The sequence below is a fragment of the Polistes dominula genome, unplaced genomic scaffold (assembly GCF_049000335.1).
Source record: "Polistes dominula isolate Pdom_NZ unplaced genomic scaffold, Pdom_raw_medaka contig_75, whole genome shotgun sequence".
NCBI classification, from domain to species: domain Eukaryota; kingdom Metazoa; phylum Arthropoda; class Insecta; order Hymenoptera; family Vespidae; genus Polistes; species Polistes dominula.
In genome coordinates this window covers 492,185-513,932 of record NW_028301003.1, presented here as the reverse complement: position 1 = coordinate 513,932, position 21,748 = coordinate 492,185, and the positions used below count along the sequence as shown (strand labels likewise).

The window sequence follows — 21,748 nt, the reverse complement described above, 5'->3', positions numbered from 1 at the left end:
TAATGCTATATTTATCTTTATGATTAGGTTAGATTGAATTATCTACATCATACTTTTTCAGTTTAAACACCGGATTTATCCGATATTTATCTGATTGTCTGTTTGCACAATCGCTACTATTATTTCAAATAGTTTTATTAATACTAAACCTATCATGTTTGATTAACCCATTTTTTTCGAACACGGTCCCCAACAGCGAAATATTTTTTTTTAATAAAAAAAAAACATGTTTACTATGGGAAATGATCCAATTCGTAAATGAATTCACATAAAGAAAATCATTGCACACCTGGTGTGCAGCTCGCTCCTCGGAAAATTTTTATTGCGTGAAGCTGATTGAACACCTTGTGTGTAATGTTGGGTAAAATGAAAATACATCATTAAAAGACTTCTGATTTATTCGCGGATAAAAATGGCGCACAAGAAGAATAGAAAAAAAATGTATTATCTTAAGCCTGCGCAGCCTGCATATTCATAATTTTTCTTACATGTAAAAAATTGAAGTTCTAACTGTTATGAACATGTTTGGTAATTATAATACAATATGAAAAATATATTTTTCATTTTGCACATATACATGTTATTTGTATATAAACTATATACGAAAACAAGAATAAATTGTTAACCGTTGTTATTTATTATTGTTCAAATTGACGATACCTAACTTTAAACTGTTTGTAATGTTGAAATATATTGACAGTTAATCAAGGAGAAATGTTAGTTTCTAAATATGATTTTCTTATCACTTTCGTCATTTAACAATTTATTTTCATTACAAAATCGATCATTGTCTATCAAACGGTCAGAATATATAAGTTAAAGCTTTTCGTATTTCTATTCTCGTTAACATTATACAGTTATAAAAGAAAACTCTTAATCTACAACTCGACGCGCTGCATTAACAAAAATCATTCGAATTTATAAAGCGTTAAATGTTATATTTTTTTTATTTTTGAGTGAGATTAGAAAAATATTAAGTGTTCAATAGTGAAAGTGAAGAACGAAGGAAAACAGAAAAAAAAAAAAACAAAAACAATAACAATATTTAACGAGTAATTAAATTACATTTTATACAACTCGACAGATTTCATTTGTAAAAATTAAAATAATGGATTCAACGACGACAAACTTTGTATTTACAAAAGTACAAATGGGACGAAAAAATGTGTTTAAATTTCAACCTTCGACTATGCACATTCTTAAATGGTTAAATGGTTTCGAATTTGTAACAAATGATATAAAGGATCATGACGAAAAACTTTCCATATTATTGAATTGTTTAGAAACTGTGGTTTATGATAAAATTACTGAAACTTGTGAATTTGAACGTAAGGATGTTACATACGATTGGCTTATATCCATATTAATAAAATTGTACTCGCATTGTAAAGAAAATGAAGCAAATGAAATGCGTTTGATCTATCGATATCAATATCCTGAAGAAAGTATACCAGATTATGTCCTTGCTTTAAGGAAATTATCTAGTAAATGTACTCGACAATTTAAATTAAATGAAAATCTAATGAAGTCTTTCGTAATAGGTTTAAGAGACAAAGAAATAAAAGCAAAATTGATGAATGAAAAGGATTTAACATTTAGTCGTGCAGTTTATATCGCCCGCCAAAAGGAACTTTCTAGGAAAGCACAGATAAGATCAGTCTTACAATCAAGGCTTCATAATATAACTTAACTTCGACTGTATATATATATATTTATATATTATATCAAACAATAGAACAGGAACAAAAAAACCCAGAAAGAAATACAAGAAAAAATAAAAAGACAAAAGAAACTAAAAAAAAAACTTGCTTTGGCTATTGAAGAAGAAATAATTTTTTTGGAAAAATTCGATATACCATTTATCGACAAACAACGTCGCAACATTATGAAATCCTCGACGAGCACAAAGGAGTTTTTATTTTTTTTTTGTTATCTTTAAGTGTGAACTGTTGTATAATAAGCTTTAATAAAGTACATTGATTCATTTTATATCGACACTTTTGTTAGGTTAATAAGAAAAAGGCTACGCGATATTAAGCTTTGCTTTTCATTTGTTTCATATAAAATAATCCTAATCATTATTGTGAAACAATGAAATTATTACAATCATAAATAGATTTTATTTGTTTATAACATCAGACGTTAAATTTTATTTCTATTAATTGTAAATTATTAATTGTGTTATTTTAAGTGTCCGCAGTTGTAGCTGATTTTTTTTTAGAAAGATAATAAACAATAGTAAATTGGTATAACAGTTAGAATTTATCGATATTTAAATTTGTAATTTTTTTATAAACATGTTTATGATATTTTAATCATATTGATACTTTGATAAAAAAACAGATTGTATGCGCTAAATAAGCCGTTCAGTGTCAGTAATCATCGATTAACTCCACTTTTTGAAAAATCTTCAATTTAAGTATCAAAGCACTTTGTATAATCATAACTTTTTATATTTATAATAACTTTCCTAAATAATAAAAATTAACATCATTATTGAAGAATAAATAATACAACAATATAACAATAAATAATCGCATCGCATTTCTCAAGTTGTTTGTTTCATGGAGTTAATCGATGTGTGCACTGAACAGCTCAAATATTTGTCTTTTATATTTCTTTTATTATTAAACATTAAAATTTAAAAAACAAAATCTATTTTAACATCCATCCGACGATTAATATCATTTGTTAGAATACACAATATTTTAGAATTTATGAATTGTTTCATAAACTATGATAAAGCACAATGATTTCGTTTACATTGGTATACTTTTTAGATTAAAAAGAACAAGTCGATATTAAAAATGTATTTTTTATTACTATAGATAAAATAATCTTGTACGTTATTAATTACTATTACAAAATTTCTAACTGTTCATTTCATCAATTTGTAATATAAATTTAATGTTGGAAGCATTTAATTTGCCATTAAGACTATAAACATTTAAATAATTTGTTTAGAATAAAAACAAGAAGTGTATATTAAAAGTGTGTTTTTTATTACTATAGATAAAATAATCTTGTACGTTATTAATTACTATTACAAAATTTCTAACTGTTCATTTCATCAATTTGTAATATAAATTTAATGTTGGAAGCATTTAATTTGCCATTAAGACTATAAACATTTAAATAATTTGTTTAGAATAAAAACAAGAAGTTTATATTAAAAGTGTGTTTTTTATTACTATAGATAAAATAATCTTGCACGTTATTAATTACTATTACAAAATTTTTAACTGTTCATTTCATCAATTTGTAATATAAATTTAATGTTGGAAGCATTTAATTTGCCATTAAATCTTCGATGCAAGACACGATGAGGAAACGGGTGAATGGAGAAAAAAATCCATAACGTTAAAGTACATCGATTGTACAACAAACCAGACATTGTTAACGTCATAAAATTAAGCCGATTAAGATAGGCTGGTCACGTGGCGCGCATAGGAGGGGGAGGGGGAATCGAACGGCGCAAAAAATATTGGTTGGTATACCAAATGGGAAAAGACCACTGGGTTGACCGAGACGTAAATGGGAGGACAATATTAGGGGGGGATCTTAAAGAAATGGGTTACGAAGACCGCGAATGGAAGGGTTGCGCTCAGGGATGGGAACAATGGCGGGATTTGGTTATTTGAGGCAATAAACTTCCGAGTTCCTAATATCAATGAATAATAATAATAATAGATGAAATAAAACAATTTATCGGATAATGTATTAAGTTTTATTTTATTATTTCTTTTCACATGTCGTTAAACAAGTAAAGAGTATGTAATATGGTACGTTATATATACTATATTATATTTAAAATGGAGATATAAGGTACGCATCACATAGGAAATAAATGTCGATGAGAAAATTTCGAAGAAATTGTGTTAATTGATCGATAGAAGGAACGTGATTTCTCATAAGATGATATTTTGTCGTTTCCAACGATTGCACACGAAGAAGAAGAAGAAGAAGAAGAAGAAGTTTCTTTGACTAAATGCATCGATTATTAAACGATGCAAGAAGAATCTTATATAAGATGAATAAGACAGAATATAATGAGATATAATGAAAGAATAATTATCATATTCGACGATTTCGTAGAAAGTACAAGCTACTCTTATGGTAAGAGAAAATATTGACTTTCAAAGTAACATTTAGTATTTGATTACTCGAGATAAGAGATATTTTGCAAGAACAATGATGAAAATCGTATTGATAGACGACGATTTTCTTTCTCGATAAAATCGATTATACTTAACGATTTCTCGAGTAACAATTGGAATAATAAATTCGGCATTTTAACGAGCACAGCCTTAAAAGGACTTCAATGGTCTAAATATTTCAGTATGTATGCATATATACATATACACATACCATACATACATACATATGCATATACAAATGTATACACACACACATACACCGGGGACACGCATGTATATATATATACATATACGTTTGTATTTGCAAATATATGTGTTCATCTAAAAGGTTCATCAATACCTATACATGTATGTTGTATGATAAGTATATTTAGCACAACTAACAATAGTTAAATCATAATATATCTTAAAGATTAAATTGATATTTAAGAATCTAAGAGAATGAAACTGATTAATTGATTAGTTTTCAAATAAAACGACAGAGCACTGATATAATAACTAATATTTCTTCTCGAGTATTTTTATGCTACTCTATTAGAAAAACACTCACAATTGTTGAAAGAAACATAATAATGTTATCTATTATTATATTTTGTTTCTTCCCTCGAAAAAAAAAATAAATTGTAATACGGAAGCACATATTGGCCGTATTCTTTCAATATTATCTGTTGATTGTCTCGAAAATGGAGCTCATATCCTTCTTTCACATAGCGACAATATATATATATATATATATATATATATATATATATACGTATATACATATAAATATGTTTATCATTTATAAGCTACAACATTTTTGTAGAAATACATATAGAAATGTAATGAAATCAAATCATTGAAGATAATATATTAAAGTAATTGTGAAATAGCATTATTTGATTGAATTTATCTATTGTATAAATTAACCCCTTTGAGTACTGAATTATTTGTGAAGATTTTTAGGTATGCATAACGAATTGAATTTGTTATTATAATTATATATGGATTAAAATATATAAAAGTAATACACATTTGATTTGAAATATATTTATATTGATGATATAAATATATATATATTTTTTGTTTGCAACAACATTTCAATTACTAAATATAAATAAATATTATAAATGTAATAAAATAGAAATATTTATATATATATATAAGTTTCTTAAATTCAGATGACGAGTCAGTCTCGTCCACCGTAATTACCTTCAGCCAAGTAAGCAGATGACGTGTCTCGCTCGTCAAATGTACCCAAAGGGTTAAAACAGAATAAATAATGTTTAAATCTAATTAATAGATCAATATATACATATATATGTATATGATCATAAAAGAGTATTTGTCTAACATTTGTATAAGAGCCTTTTTTTTATCAAGCAAAAGCAGTCAATTAAAACTATTTAGCAATTGGCGTAAATTATTTGTTTGTTTGTTTGTTTGTTTGTTTTTAACATTTTTTTCCCCTCGTGACTATATTATTTATATATTAACTATAACTGTAATCCTACGTAATTTGTTTTGAATAAAAGAAAATGGATACAAGCTCTGGTTCCTAATCCGAGACTTTGATCTACATTGTTGGAGCAGTTCTTGTTTTTAGAAGACGAGAATAATATTTGTGTTCACATTGTCAACATTGAAAAATTCTACTAAGTTTTTTTTTGTTTTTTTGTTTTTTTTTTTTTTTAATTATCTACCCGTTAACTATTTTTTCTTTTTTTTCATTTTCTTTCTTCTTTTTGGTTTTTTTCTTTTCTTTTTTTTTTTTTCTTCATTAGCAGCGAAATAAACGAACAATAAGTGCAACTTCGAAACAAAATACTGATGGAACAAATTGTTGATTTTTTTTTTTGTTCTTTTTCTTCTTTTGTTTTGTTTTTTATCTTTTGTTATACGTATCGAGATATATCCTTAATCATTTTGTATAAGTGTATGTGTGTATACGCGTATATATAATATATTTTACTTCATAATTGATATATATACATATATAAATATATATATGTATATATATATATTATATACTCTGGAAGGCGACAGTAGAAACTACTGAAGTAAATGCAATAATATAATGCGGAGAAACAAATGCAGCGATCGTTTAAAAATGAATGATTTATTTTTCATCGCTCGATCGGCCTATTCGAGAAGTTATTTGTTTTAAATTGATCACTTTTTTTCTTTTTCTTTGTTTTTCTTTCATTTTCTTTTTTCTCTGTTGTTTTTTTTTTTATACAATCGCCAATGAAATACAATTTTTCTCCGCTAAATCGAAATATTTCGAATTCGTCCTACGAATCCCGTTTAAACGATCGGCACCAGGCGTCTCGTTATTAATTATCTTATAATCATAATAATACATTTTACGCCCTTACACATGGGGCGTATTATTTCATTAAAAAATACATCGAAAGATTTGTCTATGTTGATTGATGCAACATGAAAAATGACAAAGTATTTTACGTATCGTTCGTATTTTACTCTATGTGTCATTATGAAAGATATAATTACTAAAATGAGAGCATGAGATAGATAGATAGATAGATAGATAGAGATAGATAGATAGAGAGAGAGAGAGAGAGAGAGAGAGAAATGAAAAGAGAAAAAAAATTAGAGAGTAGAGGAAATTCTTAGGAAAGAGTAATAACCCTGAGTGAAAATGGATAACGTCAATTATGAAAACAAGAAAAAACAATAAAGAAAATACTAGTAGGTAATATAATATACAAAGAATAGACCGATGAGGTAAAGCTAATAAGAGAGATATTATCTTAAATATGTTGCACAAATTCTGGATTGAGAAATGAGAAACCCATAAACTCCGTTTGATCCAGATTCATCATAAAGAGTTTATCCGTTGGTGTCAAGTCCGTTTTTTCCGATGTAAATTGTTTGTCAAAATTGCTCACATCTTTGGGATGTTTCTGAAATTAAAAGAAAGTTATAATTTGAATGTAATCAATGTTAATTAATGATTAACATTAAAAATACTTATTTTTTTAAATTTACATACAATGTTTGAAACTGTTTTATCGACTGTGTTTGTCCACAATGGACTTCTAAACTACTGAACCGATTTTAATCAAATTTTGCACACTGTGTGCAGTTTTATCCAACTTGAAAGATAGGATTGTTTATATCTCAATTTATAATCGCAATGTCTGTTAGTTCGATAAGATTGTAACAGAACGACGGTATAAGGTAATTCGTTGACTTAAAGACGTGTGTATCGGATTGATTGTGAACCACAGCAACGCGTGGCGGGGCACCCTTAGTTTAATTTAAAATATAACTTACGATCTTTGGTTTAAAAGGTGGTTGCACTTCGCGATTTTCTATTTTTTCCCAATCAATGTGCCTAAAGAAAACATGACTACGGACATCTTCTTCACCTCTAAAACCACAGCCGAGTCTTCTGCTCGGATTTTTCGTAAGAAACTGAAACAATAAAGACAAATATCATAGACCGAATAGAAAATAAAACAAAAAAAGGAAATAAAGTAGAACCTCTGTTAGTAACTGGTATTGACTATAGTGTGTAGTAATTCTTGTAAAAAAAGTTAGTATGAAAGTGTGTAAGGATCATAAGTATTAATGAACAAAATGAGTTACAATACAGAGAATCTAGAATATATAAACAAACACCTATTTGTAAGTGAACTTTCTAGTAATTTATAAAATAATAAAATCGTTTTAATTAGTACTGTGTAAAAAAAAATGATCATCACATGGACTAATTATTTTGTTGTGTACAAATTTCCCGTGTCTTACCGCTTTGCAGACTTCTTTTGCTTCTTTGGACAAACTTTTGGGATAACTGACGTTGTGATTTGTTATTGCTGCAAAGAGTTCTTCTTCATCTTCACCATCAAATGGTGGTTGTCCAACAAGCATTTCATAAAGAAGTACTCCATATGCCCACCAATCTACAGATTTTCCATACGGTTGATATAAGATTATCTAAAATATAAATATAAATATATAAATATAAAATAAGTATTATATTAATAGCAATAGCAAAAATAACAAAGTTTACTTACCTCAGGTGCTATGTAATCTGGTGTACCACAAAATGTTTTAGCTGTTTTGTCACCCGATATTCCTTCTTTACACATTCCAAAATCAGCAATCTTAATATGACCGTCCTGATCAAGCAAAACGTTGTCAAGTTTTAAATCACGATAGACGATACCGCGACCATGTAAAAAGAATAGTCCGATGGCTATTTCTGACGCGTAAAATCTGAAAATGTAAAAAAAAAAAAGTAAATATTTTAATTATCCTATTGTGGATCTTATCAATTTAATATTAATATGTACGAGTTTTTCTTTTTTATAAAGCTTAAGAACAATTAACATGAATTAACATGAATTAATTTTTAATGCAATTTTTAGTGTCAAATGTTTTAACACTAAATTATTAAACGTAATTATAATTTCAATATTTTTTAAAAATAAGTTGTGATGTGTTTATTGTTAAATGATTGTATTATTTATCATTAACGTGTGCTATAATAAAAATGTATTTAATATTTAAAAAATATAATCTTTTTGATAATATTTAAAAAAGAAATTGTTTGTAAGATTTGTTTACGACACATAATTCTACGTAATCTCTAATATTATTAACATTATCGATTTGTAAATTAGATTAATACAAAGATATATACTAACACTGCTACGGGTTCTTTAAATTTGCCACACTGTTGAATTTGGTACATTAAATCACCACCATTTACATATTCCATAACAAAATATAGACGATCCTGAAATGATAACAGTTTAAATTTTATGAAAATTGTACAAACATAATACAAATATAATTATATAATAAATTTGTTATAATATATAAAACGGGTATAGAAAGTACATTCTGTATTTAATCAATTTTGTACAAAGCATTGTGATATTGTTGAATTTATTAACAAATTTTTTTATTAACAAGAAATACGAGCGTATTCTTCAAAATCTTTAAAATATATACAACGTCAAAATTAATCATTTATTTATACAATTTTCAAAATTAATAAGAACAAACAAAATAGAAATTGAAATTTACGGGCAAGAAGTATTAGAGTAAATCTCGTTTGTTTTTCAATATTTATAAGAAAAAAAAAAAAAGCTATTTAATTTAATTTAACATGTAGTTTAATCCTTTGTACCCTTTAATTTTCTTTTTATCTACCAACTTATTTAATTAAAAAAAAAATAGGTCAAAGAAAGGAGGTCTTAACAAAATGCTAAATATATTTTGCAACAGTGCGGAATGTGGAACAAATATTATGTCAATTTTAGCTCGACATTAAAAAAAAAAAATACGCTCATATTCATTGTTTATAAAAAAATTAACTAATAAACAATTTCACAGAGCTTTTTGTTTACAATTAATTGATCTTACGAATAAAATTATATTAAAAGTTATTCTAAAACTTACCATAGTTTGAAAACAAGAATGTAATTGTACAAGAAAAGGAGGCTTGCTCGAAAGAGCAAGAACTCGTTTTTCAGCCATCGTACATTCAACGTCGTCATCTTGAATAATAATATCTTTTTTGAGTATCTTAATGGCATATAACTCGTTAGTTCCTCTTCTTTCTGCTAACAGCACCTTTGTAATAAAGAACAAAACAATTAATTTTTGTTTATAGTAATTCATTCTCATAATACAAGATAATACATCAAATATTCAAGTTTATTCATAAGTTCGTTCGTATTATTCTTACTAGAAAAAATTAGAACAGACTTATAAACTAACTTAATTACATTATCGACATGAATTTACCTTTCCAAAGCTACCCTTGCCCAAAACCATAAGGAAATTGAAATCCGATGCCCTTATTAAATCGCTCTTTCCCATATTGTGCGGAACATCTTTATCCTGCGTCGTTGGAGTCTTTTTCGTAACCGATGTTTTCTGTAAATACGTATACACATGTAATTAAATATATATTCAAAAATTAACTATCGAATATACCAAATTCCTTTCATCATTCTAATTATTCTACTCTAACCATAAGTTACAATTAAGTTGAAGTAAGTTTACTCACTCGCATTTTACTTCTAAGTTCCGCCAAATCAACCCCCTCTTCTGGCACAGGTACATTGTAAAATTCTCCTTCTTCTTGAGTAAGAAGTTTAAACCAACCACTAGCTGGGGCCTTAATAAGTTCTGATATGCCAAAAGAAAGTGATCCCATAAAATCATTTCGGGAAGTTCGATCCCAATCCCAAACTTCGATTAACAATCGTCTATCTTTATCTTCCGGTTTGAGATCACTGAAAACAGATAATCGCATTTAGTTTTCATTAGACGCATATATGTGTGTGTGTGCGTCAATATTATATTATAACCGCTTTCTTTGAAATAAAACAACTCACAATATGATCGTCTCATTCCATTCAGGATTTAATGATGACTTGATAGTTTTCGTTTTCTTCTTCACGGTATCCGAATCAGGAATCAATTTCAATTTAACGTAAGGATCCGAAAGACCATTAGGATCCATTGGAATGAGATTTCTTCCTTCCTTTACTGCAACAATATATACGAAATATTATCAAAAATTATGATTACGATTACAGTTAAATCTCAATTATCCGAATTAATTTGAGATGTTTCGCTCGTTGTTAAAGGATGAAGGGTTAATTAAATCAAAATTTACGTTGGATTACTGGTTTTGAGTAGAATCGTTAAAATCACGCAATATTGGCACGTTTAATAAAATGAATGGATGAACCGTTTGAAAAAAAAAAAATCGAGTGCTGTTGATTCTATAGAGGTGGTACAAAAATACGACCCCGTTTTAGTAGCATTGAATAGGTGTGAGAGATTGTTCATAGAAAAATAAATCAAACCCATAACAGGGAGAATACAAAAACACCTATATCAATCAAATCTGGACAAACACTTGTGTGCGTTTAAAAGATGACATATTTTTTATTTTTTTTATTACTTTTCTGTTGTGTTGATAAATTAATGGAAATTCTTTAAAAACTTGTTCTTTTTGTTTCTAATTTAAGTTTGAGGGCCTCGGAATTGTATTCGCTAGGATATCCACTTGACTTGATACGCTACTGCAACTAACCTAAAGATAAAGTGCGAAGATTTTTCACCCTGCCAAAAATAATGTTGCATCTGCTGGTTTGTTGCGTCAGAATTACATCATTTTATAATCACACTTATAAATCATGTTTTATGTGATTCGTTGTATACCGTATTATGAAACACGCGAAATACATTCGGATAACAAGGATTTCACTGTATTAGCATTATAAAAATATTTATTAAGTTGGTGCATACGAAATGTCGGATTTTTGAGTAAATATATAAAATTACATATCTTTTGTTTCAAAACCTGTTTATTTAATCAAAATAAGCTTTATATACTTCAACACAATTTTTCCAACAAGATTTTAATGTATAAATGCTAGCATTAAAAAAATTCTGATCTTTAGAATCGATAAACTTTAATATGGACTTTTTCAGACTGTCTCCATTTTATGTTTAATTAAATTAAAAAAAAAAAATGTAACAATTGTACACATTTTTGAGAAAATCTGCAGTACTTACGTATTAACGCTAGCGCAGCAAAATTCCGCTAATGCGCCAATCTAAGTCGTAAATTTAATATTTAAAATCGAAACACTTTCAATATTCAAAACATTTTATTTATAAAAAGTAGTCAGTCGGATTTCGGTGGAAAATAACCCTGACGAAACTATGACGAAACCCTGACGCAACCCTAACAGTTGCTGTGTGCAAACAACAAGCTTGTTGTATGCGAACAATAAGATTGCTTTTTATTGGCGCATTAGCGGAATTTTTGCTGCGGTGGCGTTAATACGTAAGTACCAAATCTGCTTTGTTGAAATGTGACTCTGACAATTGAACAGTACGAATACAAACGAATTTGTGCCAAAAACAAAAACAAAAAATAACGAAAACAGAGAGATAAACGTTTTCATGTAAAGTAAATCCGACAATTTCATATGCACCAATCTAATAATATTATACATACCTTCGACGGTCATCTTGCTACCGGAAACGGTGATGAGAAGATGTATACGACCACGTCTTTCGGTGTGATCGCATCCGCAAAGATTTGGTACGCTCTCTTCGCATCTCTTGTGTACGTTCATGTCGCATGCTAAGTCATCAGATCATTATGGATTATCAATTGGAACTATTTGATTTGTCATAGCTACAAGATCCATAGCCATGATTGCCACTTTTGTATAAATTAAATACTTCATTATTTTAATAAAATAATTAATAAACGCGTAAGTATATATTATTTTTTTCTTATTTATTTGACACAATTATAATCACCAATCTGATACTTTTCAATTGCATTTAATAATTTTGTTTTTTTTTTAAGTTATCTTTGATATTTTATAAAACGTATTCTCGAAATATGTTGTAAAAAAATTGCAGCGTAAAAAAAAAAAAGAAAATAAATGTTACAACGCGATATATACGATAATAAAAAAAAATACGACGTATTTAATAAATAATTCAAAGGAATATATTTAAAAAACGAGTTTGTGAATACTTCCGAGATTATTTCCTGTAAAACGTAATTTCCTTGTCTTACTTTTCTCCACGCGTATGCTTCGATCGTCCTTGTGCATGAATATATTATGATGCCGTTACACATAAAGTGCAAATGGAAAGAATAAAATTTAATAAATGAAAAATATTTTATATATATATATTTCTACGTATACGTAAATATAAATATGTTTGAAGTCTAATTGCGACTGACAATTCGGTGATAACACGTAAATACATATATGCAAAATTGATATGTATATATATATAAATTACAATGTCGCTAGTAGAAAAATGCTATCACATCTGTGTGCTTATAAAATGCCTATAAGTCTCTACGATAATTATTAGCATGCACAAGAAGAAAAATAAGTATCTAAATTTGTTTGAAAATCGAGCACCTACATGCCAAATAAAATAAGGTATTCGTGAGGAAGTTGGTTGATCAAATGGTCTGTATAAATCAACGAATAAGTGGATAAGTGTTCGGAAACCGAAAAACCAAACAGTTCAATTTTTTCACGAATATTATAAATTTGTAAGTTCAGTCGGTTTCAAAGGAATAGCTTGGTATACACGTTTGGAAATTGTCAAACAACATGAGAAAATATTAAAATACAAAAAGGAAATGGTGACCTTAACGACGTGAGTAGCGATTTGAGAAACTAAATTGTCGTGGGATCAACAATTTGTGAAGTATTTGTTTTTAAAAGGAAGAACATTCTGATTCAAATATTATTGCAGAATAGTCAAGTGTGGAATTGAACATCTCCGTACCAAATAAAAATAGGTATTCGTGAGAAAGTTGATCAAAGGTTTTGAATAATTCAATTGATAAGAGCAATCATCCGAAAAGTGTAAGATCCTGGTTCGAATCTTGGTTTAGTCAGTTCAGTCAATTCAACTTTTGTCACGAATCCTATATATTTGTATTATTTTCAAGTACAATACAACTTTTGAGAAAGGGGATAACTCGGTGCTGCTTACGTACAAATTTTCAATTCTTTGTATTATAGGGTGCGTTTAAAATAATAAATCGAGACTACTACAATTTATTGAATACTTTAAGATAAAAGTTAACAATTTTTGTTGTACTTAATTATATAAAAATCAACGTAATCGTGCATGTGTGTAGTAAAACCATGACTTGTTTATAAAAATATAACAAAAAATATCGTTAAAGAATTATTCTCGTTGAATAGATAACTTCAAAGACCCTTTTCAAACTAAACCCCCTTTTTCAAACTAACGAAGAACAGCTGATTATGAAGTCGAAAATCTGTTTTGATATATTCGGAAGAATAAATAATAATCGATAAACAAGGAACAACAAAAAATATTGAACGCCACCCCTGAGGAACTAGAACAAGGGTACTCAATCTTGTTTTCACTGGCTGTATTCATTCAATTATGTATTACATTCAACTGTAATTTAAAGTAGACTACAATATTACAAGATTTAATTATTTATAATATAGAAATTTTATTTTGAGGATAAATAAATACATCTTTTTTAAATAGAAAAATCGAATCTTATTTCACGTATATTTATATACAAAACAATATTGTATTATATATAAATTTTAAAAAATCATAATGGCTCCGGCGCAGCCAATTTTCCTTCTTGTAAGGGAAAATTTTGTCAGATTTTTCGCTAGACGATTCATCTTAAAACAAAATATGTAAAACAAATATTTTCTCTACGTATTAAAAACTAGGTTAAAACCCACCACCCTCCTTGTAAATCGTCCAATACAAAAATTCTATTCGACTGTTAATAAAAAAAGAAAAAAGAAAAAAACAAATAGTAATTTGTAATCGATTACTTGATTCGTAAATCACCTTATATATTTCTACACAATTTATAATACTAATCGCCTTTCACAATTTACACGAGAGAGTGTCAAAGAAACCAATTTATAAACACATTCCATCATAATAGGTGATTTTCATGCGAATAATTCGGATAATTCAAAATTTGTAAAACATAATCATGCAGCTACATCGAATTGTTTGTAATAAGAAAAAAGGAAAGAGAGAAAAACTGATGGGGAAAATACAGAGAAAGAGAGAGAGAGAGAGACAGACAGACAGACAGACAAACAAACAGAAGAAAATAAGTGAGAAATTGATAAAGAATCGATTTTGAATAAACAATGGAACAAACAACTATACAATGGGAAGACAAAGAAATATATTGTAACGATCTATTTTAAATATTGAGAGATATAATACTTAGGCACAAATACTACCATGTTGATATATATATATATATCATACTTATGCACAAACACTAGTAACATGATTTAAAACAAATCTTACTAGCATACTATTTGGACAATATATATATAGATAGCATAATACTAGACCAAAATTTTGATGTTCTGTTTGTAGATGTGTATTATCTTTTTTTTTTTCTAAATAAATAAACAAACAAAATTTAGAACTGATTTTTTTTCTTGTGTTTTATGGAAAAAATCGTAACCTTGAGAATTGTGTATATGAAATTAAAGAATAGAATACTTACTATGTAATAAACGATACAAAAGGATAATCGAGGAACAAAATCTTCATGAGATTTACGTGCCATTTGTGTGTTTGTTGTGTTGAATCTTCTAAATGATGAATTTCTTTGACTTCCTCCTATACTTTTCGCGTATAACGTGAAACTCGCTAATAAGCGTAACACACACACACACTCATACACACATATACACAGAACGTTTGGGAATTGTTTGAAAGTGCACGTAGCACTATGGAAAGGAATAGTTCATTCATTTAGCAGGACCTATATCGTTCGATGTTACATGTCATGGTTTTGTTTATAACAATAATGTTTTAAACTTTAGAATGATCATTGTATTACTAGCATGTATATTTAAACGCATGCTGTATATTTGTGTCATTTTAGAATCTAATTCACATACACGTTGATTTACGAAAGAAATTTTATAATCCTACGTGTGTAGTTTTTTTTTAACGTTAAAATGAAGTTTATGGTTTTTCTATTGAAACTCAAAAAACTTGCTTATAAATTACGTATTTTTTGAACGACCCCTAAACTTGTTCATATATAGTTATCAAATTTGTAATTATTATATTCTCATATTACAAATGAAATTATTTATAAATTATACAAAATATATAAAAGATTATTTTTATTATATACAGTTGATCAATAAAAATTTGTACTAATTTATAAATATTTTTTAGTTTCGTGAAAAGTTAACCCCTTTTTTCACCCCCTAACTTTCGATTGCAATTGAACCATAATAATATTAATAATAAAATAGTTTTTACATTTAACTAAAGAAAGAAAATGTTGATAAAAACCGAACCACGAATCTGACTCGTGTAGTTTTAAGTTTGATCTGAACAAAGTCAACTACAAGTCAGGCTTATTGTTTTATCCTAATTTCCTTATTATTTTTGATCCTAATTTCTTATCACGAGTTTAATTCATTATTATAAGACAGGGTGTGATAGCGTTGATTTATACAATATTATATTTTCTAAACTCTACACGAATTATCAAACAACCCAATGGTATAAACATTGTCAAAGTTTAGTCAAGGAAACGTGCACAAGGGTGGGATCAAATAATAAAATTGTAAAATCAAAATAAATTTAAATCTGTGTTAAATATTAAAAATAAAAAAATAAAAATAAAAGAAATCGAAATAAACAAATTGCGAATATAATATTCCTAGCAAAATATCAGGGGCCATCCCAAAAATCCGAGATAAACGATGATTTTCATTTCGAACGAATGATTCGCCTCAAATTCTCCCTCCCTCCCCCACCATGTTTTTATAATCTAAATAATTTTTCCTATTTAAAAAAAATAATAACTATACTATAGAACGGAGTAGCAGCAGCAGCAGCAGCAGCAAAATAGCAGCAGCAGCAGCAGCAGCTCAATGTTGAAAAAAAAAAAAGAAAAAAAAAATTTGAGGATTTTTCGTCGATCGATTGAATGATAGAAAAAATCCGTTAAATTGATAGTCGGTGGGGGGAGAGGGGGCAGGGGGAGGATAATAAATAACTATATAAATATGAGAATTTGTCTCGTTGTTTGTTTGTTTTTTTTTTGCATTATTTTTTGTTAACTACCTGAACACTTGAGTCCCTGATGCGAGATACCATGAAGCATCGAGCCGCAGTGGTCGCAGAAGGTTGGCGTCAGGTAAGTGAAAACCTCCCATTTGTGTGGGGCGCTCACCGCCTGGGAACAAGAAACAGGGGCCCAGAGAAGCCCGGTCCTTCATTGTGGTCTGATCCTGTGGGAGAGATCGAGAGACGGTGGTGTGCCGATCGATACCCAATAATATTCCTTTTGTTTTTTTTTTTTCGAAGTTAACCCAACTTCCGTTCTAAGATGACTACATTTTGTTTTCATTGTGTAAAGTCATCAATTCAAAAAGAAGCTCAGACATGAAGCAACAAATGAAACCAATTTTTTTTTTTTTTTTTTTTTTTCTTTACAACTGCGTGATCAAGTGATTTTTTATTGGTGGTTAGTTGGTGGTTGATGATGATGATGATGGTGGTAGGCACGGTGATGGTAGGCATTGTGGTTTATCAAAGATAAACTGGCTGTACAGCACTTGTGTGTGGTGTTTTTCTTAACACGCGTATACGAATAACCACAAAAAACCCATTAATAAGTTATGTTCATCCCTTTAGTATCGTTAGATTTTGTTCAACCGTTTTTTTAAGCAAACTTATGGGGGGAGGGGAGGGAGAGGGAGAGGGGGAGGGAATAAGAAAATAGGATTACAGTAGTAATGTTGTTGTTTGTTACGAATGATTTACGATTATGGATAGATATAACATTCGATTAGATTTAAAATTACATATTTCCGATGAAATATAATTAACTTTTATTTTATCTGATAATGAAATTTGTATGTAAGACGAAAGATTAAAAACATCCCTGACACAAGAGAAAATCAGCAATGATTAAGTTCGTACAAGGGAACGTTACGAATGATGAAGAAGATAATTTATGCCATACGCAATGTTCATTCTAAGGCAATACCTAATTGCAATCCATCCCTGTATACGATGATGTATTAATTTAACGAGATTAATTAATTAGAGAGAAGACAACTCTCTGTTTTTTGTTTTTTCTTTATGGTATAAACAAGAAGAAGTTTCTTTTGTATAAACAAGAATCCTTTTGTAAGGAAAAACATCATTCATTTGACGAATGTATGTAATTATATTAAAATAGTTGCATTACCTGTAATGCCTCGTTTCAAATATACCAAATGTATATTTATAATATATTTTCTTTCCTATATATATATATATCTAATATATCTTCTAATCACACACATATATTCTGTTCTAATATGTTAAATCGATTTTATCGAATTATCGGTACTTAATTTCCCGTAGGGTGAATATTTAAGAAAAGGAAATTGTTTAAACGTGATAATCTGTTTTAGAACAAAATATACCTGATTATCTCATGAAGTTTTTTCTATTTTTTTTTTTTCGTTTTTTTTTTTTTCGAAGGACACATGTACAATCGAGGATGTCTCCTGATGAGAAATACGAAACTTTGTCGAAAAAAGAATTTTGAAGAAAATTCAAATATTTTTGTTTTTTTTTTTTTTGTTTTTTTTAGTAATCTTCCAAAGAAATGGGAGAAATATCTTAAGCAAAATGTTTACATATATATATATATTCGCCAACAAAAAAATAAAAATATATGTATATATATATTTTGCACTTTAACAAATTTCGTCCCCCTTTTTTCAAAGTCCAATTCAACCTTTTTTTACACTTTAAAATTCTATACTTTTGCAAGTCAAATTGCCACTCTCCCCTTTTTTTGCCTTTACAATTTGACTAACATAAATGGGTGGAATTTAAAGTGTAAATGGTTGGATTTTAAGTGTAAAACAGGGTGAAATTAAAGTGCAAAATCTATATATACATATATCGTATTTTGAAGCGAGGAATAATTACCGATTAAAATAAAAAAAAAATACAGAAAATAAATATTAATATTTAATACATTAAATAATACATTGAAGTCAGGAAATGCAATTTAAAAAAAAAAAAAAAAAAAAAATGTAGTTCCAATAAAGATAAAAGGATAACGATAAGGGGTGGAGGGAGAGAGAGAGGGGGGGGGTAAAAAGACATCCAAGAAAGTTTACACGACAAATCGTACGGTGCTCTAATTAAATGTACAAAATGGCGACAATTTATAAACGAGGCATGTAACGCACAACTGATTAGAAATATACGATATGTATAATAAACAATCATTTGAACATCAGAAACTAGAACACACATTTCTATATATATACATATATATATAGAATATGTACAGTACGTAATGAAACGTATACGTATGAAAATTCGTATGTGTATATATATATATATATGTGTGTGTGTATGTACGTGTTTGTGTACGTATTATACAGTAAAATGAATTACGTAACGATTATATACAAATCCAAGTAAAAGAGAAATATGATTTTATAAATATCTTTTTATCCTATAATTCTTGAAAAAAAAACCAAAAAAAGTAAGAGAAAATTCAATACAATACTACTCGATGCAACAATGCCAATAACGATTATTATTATTATGATTATTTATTAAAAAAAAAAAAAAAATGAGAAAATGCAAAGTCCTTGATAGCTTTTTTTCCCCCTTTTATCCAATTCTATCTACTTTACAAAGGATTATTAGAATTTTAAAAAAAGATACAGAAAATAATAAAAAAGAAAAATAATATGAGACAATTTTGAAACCGCAAGAGATTAATAAGTCGTTTATACTATGTAAGTGTGTATTATTTATGTAATATGTACACTTATAATATTATACCGTTGAACAATTAAATCGTGCACGCGAATGTGGAATAAAAGGTGTGATAAATTTAAAATAAAAAAAAAAATAAAGAAAGAAGGAAAAAAAAACAACAAATCACTTTTACAGACCGAACGACACGCAAAGGGATTATGTATTCCCAACTAATTTTATGTATAAATCTTTTTATTACTAGTATTATTGTGTCAACGATATTTTTTTAACACTTATCATTTCTTTTTTTAATATTTCCTTTCGTCAATAATTTCAATTCATTTTCTTTCATAAAGCTTGACATCTATGTGTACAGGTTAAAACTACTTACTGTAAATGTGTAAAAAGTTATTTGTATATAAATTAATTTTAAATCAAACAATTTTAAATATTGTTTATCAATTTTAATTTTTTATAAACAATAAATGTAAAGAAATCATTCAAAATCTTGAAAATATGCGCAACACAATAAAAAATAATAATTTATCTGTAAAAAATGATATTTTCTACGAATTATTGTAATAAATTATTATTTTATATTATTTATATTAATTTATTCTATTTTTTCCTTTTGTTTTATATTAATAATGCTTTTATATAAATCCAAATTATGGAGAGAAAAAAAGGAGACAACTTACAAAAATTCTGTGATACGTCATTGAATACAGTAATAACTGTCGAGTTTTCATAACAGTGGGTTGTAACAACTTTTCATTATACAAGCTTCGAATACGCGGACAAAGTCAAACGACGTGAGTTTTACGTTGAAAAATATGAAAAACATTATTAATAAAAAGTAATAAAAAAAAATTACTTTAATAACATTGTGCTCAGTGACAAAGCAACTTTTCATAAAAGTAGAAAAATATACCGTCATAATGTTTTCACGTGGAATGACCATAAAATTCACATCAAACGTATACGTAGTACTTTGCCTAAGGTAAATCTTTTTTTTTTTCTCTATGCTTTAAAGCAAACATACAAATTTACGAAATTTTGTATTTTTTCCCCGAACCAACTGTATAACTAGAATTTCAGTTATACATGAACATACTTGAGAATTATCTAATGCCACAATTATAAGAGAATACGACCAGAGAATCAATTTTCCAATAAGATGGCGTATCCACTAAATTCCCATCAGAGAATTTGGGGCATCTGACGTGTTATAAAAGGTGCCCATGTTGAACTTTGTAAGAATAAAACTTCAAATTATATACTGTATTCAACGATATATCACGAAATTCTATAAATCGTTTACTTTTTTTTCTAATTAAATTTTACTATTGTTAAACTAATTTATAAAAAGTTTGAATTATTTGTGAAATTAATAAGAAGTGATTTGAAGTATACAGGAAAAAAAGTATTCGCACATCTAATAAGTTTTCAAAAATTCATTTGATAAATAATATTTAACATAGTAAATATTTAATTTATGACTAGAAAATTAAATCATACAGTCAATTCGATGTTGAATTAATTAAATTTGAGGTTATGTATCGTGAAATGTTATTTTGCTCAACCATAAGAACACTTTTAAGTCTTCTTTTAAAGAACTTCGATTTTTTTTTTTTATTTGACGTTTCAAGTAATTCCTGAAGTATTTCATCGGGTTGATATTTGAAGATTATAGTGAAGTTTTTAGCTGTATTTATGTATTATACAGTATACACATTCTGATATTGCACGTAGTATGTTTTGAATGGTTATCGTTCATAAAAACGAAACGATCTTCAATATCCATTTTTTCTGAACTAAAAAGAAAATTATGTTCTCAAATATCAATTCTGTGATTCATTATTTCTGTGATTGCTATATTATGGCAACCCTTACTGCACTCAAACAGTATCAAACACTTTCAAAACCCCTACTGTATTTTACCATAAAGCTGCAAGTTTTCTGGGTTTAGTTCTTCACTTGTTTTTTTCTCCAATAGTATATCAAATTACAGATAATTATGGACAGAAGATTAATGTACTATTATACAGGATTATTCAAAAAGTATATTACAAAATTAAAACTGATTTATTGTATATATATTGAACTGTCATAAACAAACTGCAATAATACACACTGATAAATAACCTCAATAAATTTGTTATCCATAAAGTTACACATTTTTCAATAGAAATAAATAAACCATCAACAAATGTTTAAACAATAATTCATTTATTTATTCTCAAATCCATCCTTCAAAAAATCTTCAGTTATCTGTTCCACGACACTAGAGA

The 21,748-nt window shown here is 27.8% G+C and overlaps 1 protein-coding gene across 4 annotated transcripts in view; it reads right to left on the bottom strand.

Annotated features, from left to right (window-relative positions):
- Window positions 1–3,704: 3,704 nt before the first annotated feature.
- The window catches only part of Pkc53E (Protein C kinase 53E), a 37,321-nt gene continuing 19,277 nt past the window's right edge, over window positions 3,705–21,748 (bottom strand). For 2 of the 4 annotated variants that reach the window (XM_015330446.2, XM_089173828.1), the window contains 11 exons: window positions 16,803–16,914; window positions 12,157–12,285; window positions 10,517–10,670; window positions 10,186–10,414; window positions 9,921–10,052; window positions 9,573–9,746; window positions 8,813–8,904; window positions 8,180–8,381; window positions 7,911–8,099; window positions 7,437–7,577; window positions 3,705–7,063 (listed from right to left, as the gene is read on the bottom strand). In XM_015330446.2, the coding sequence (XP_015185932.1) occupies window positions 6,911–7,063; window positions 7,437–7,577; window positions 7,911–8,099; window positions 8,180–8,381; window positions 8,813–8,904; window positions 9,573–9,746; window positions 9,921–10,052; window positions 10,186–10,414; window positions 10,517–10,670; window positions 12,157–12,285; window positions 16,803–16,914 (1,707 nt within the window). In that variant the 3' untranslated portion in view covers window positions 3,705–6,910. Of the gene's footprint in view, window positions 7,064–7,436; window positions 7,578–7,910; window positions 8,100–8,179; window positions 8,382–8,812; window positions 8,905–9,572; window positions 9,747–9,920; window positions 10,053–10,185; window positions 10,415–10,516; window positions 10,671–12,156; window positions 12,286–16,802; window positions 16,970–21,748 lie in introns of all 4 variants that reach the window. The other 2 variants (XM_015330448.2, XM_015330447.2) reach the window with 2 other exon arrangements.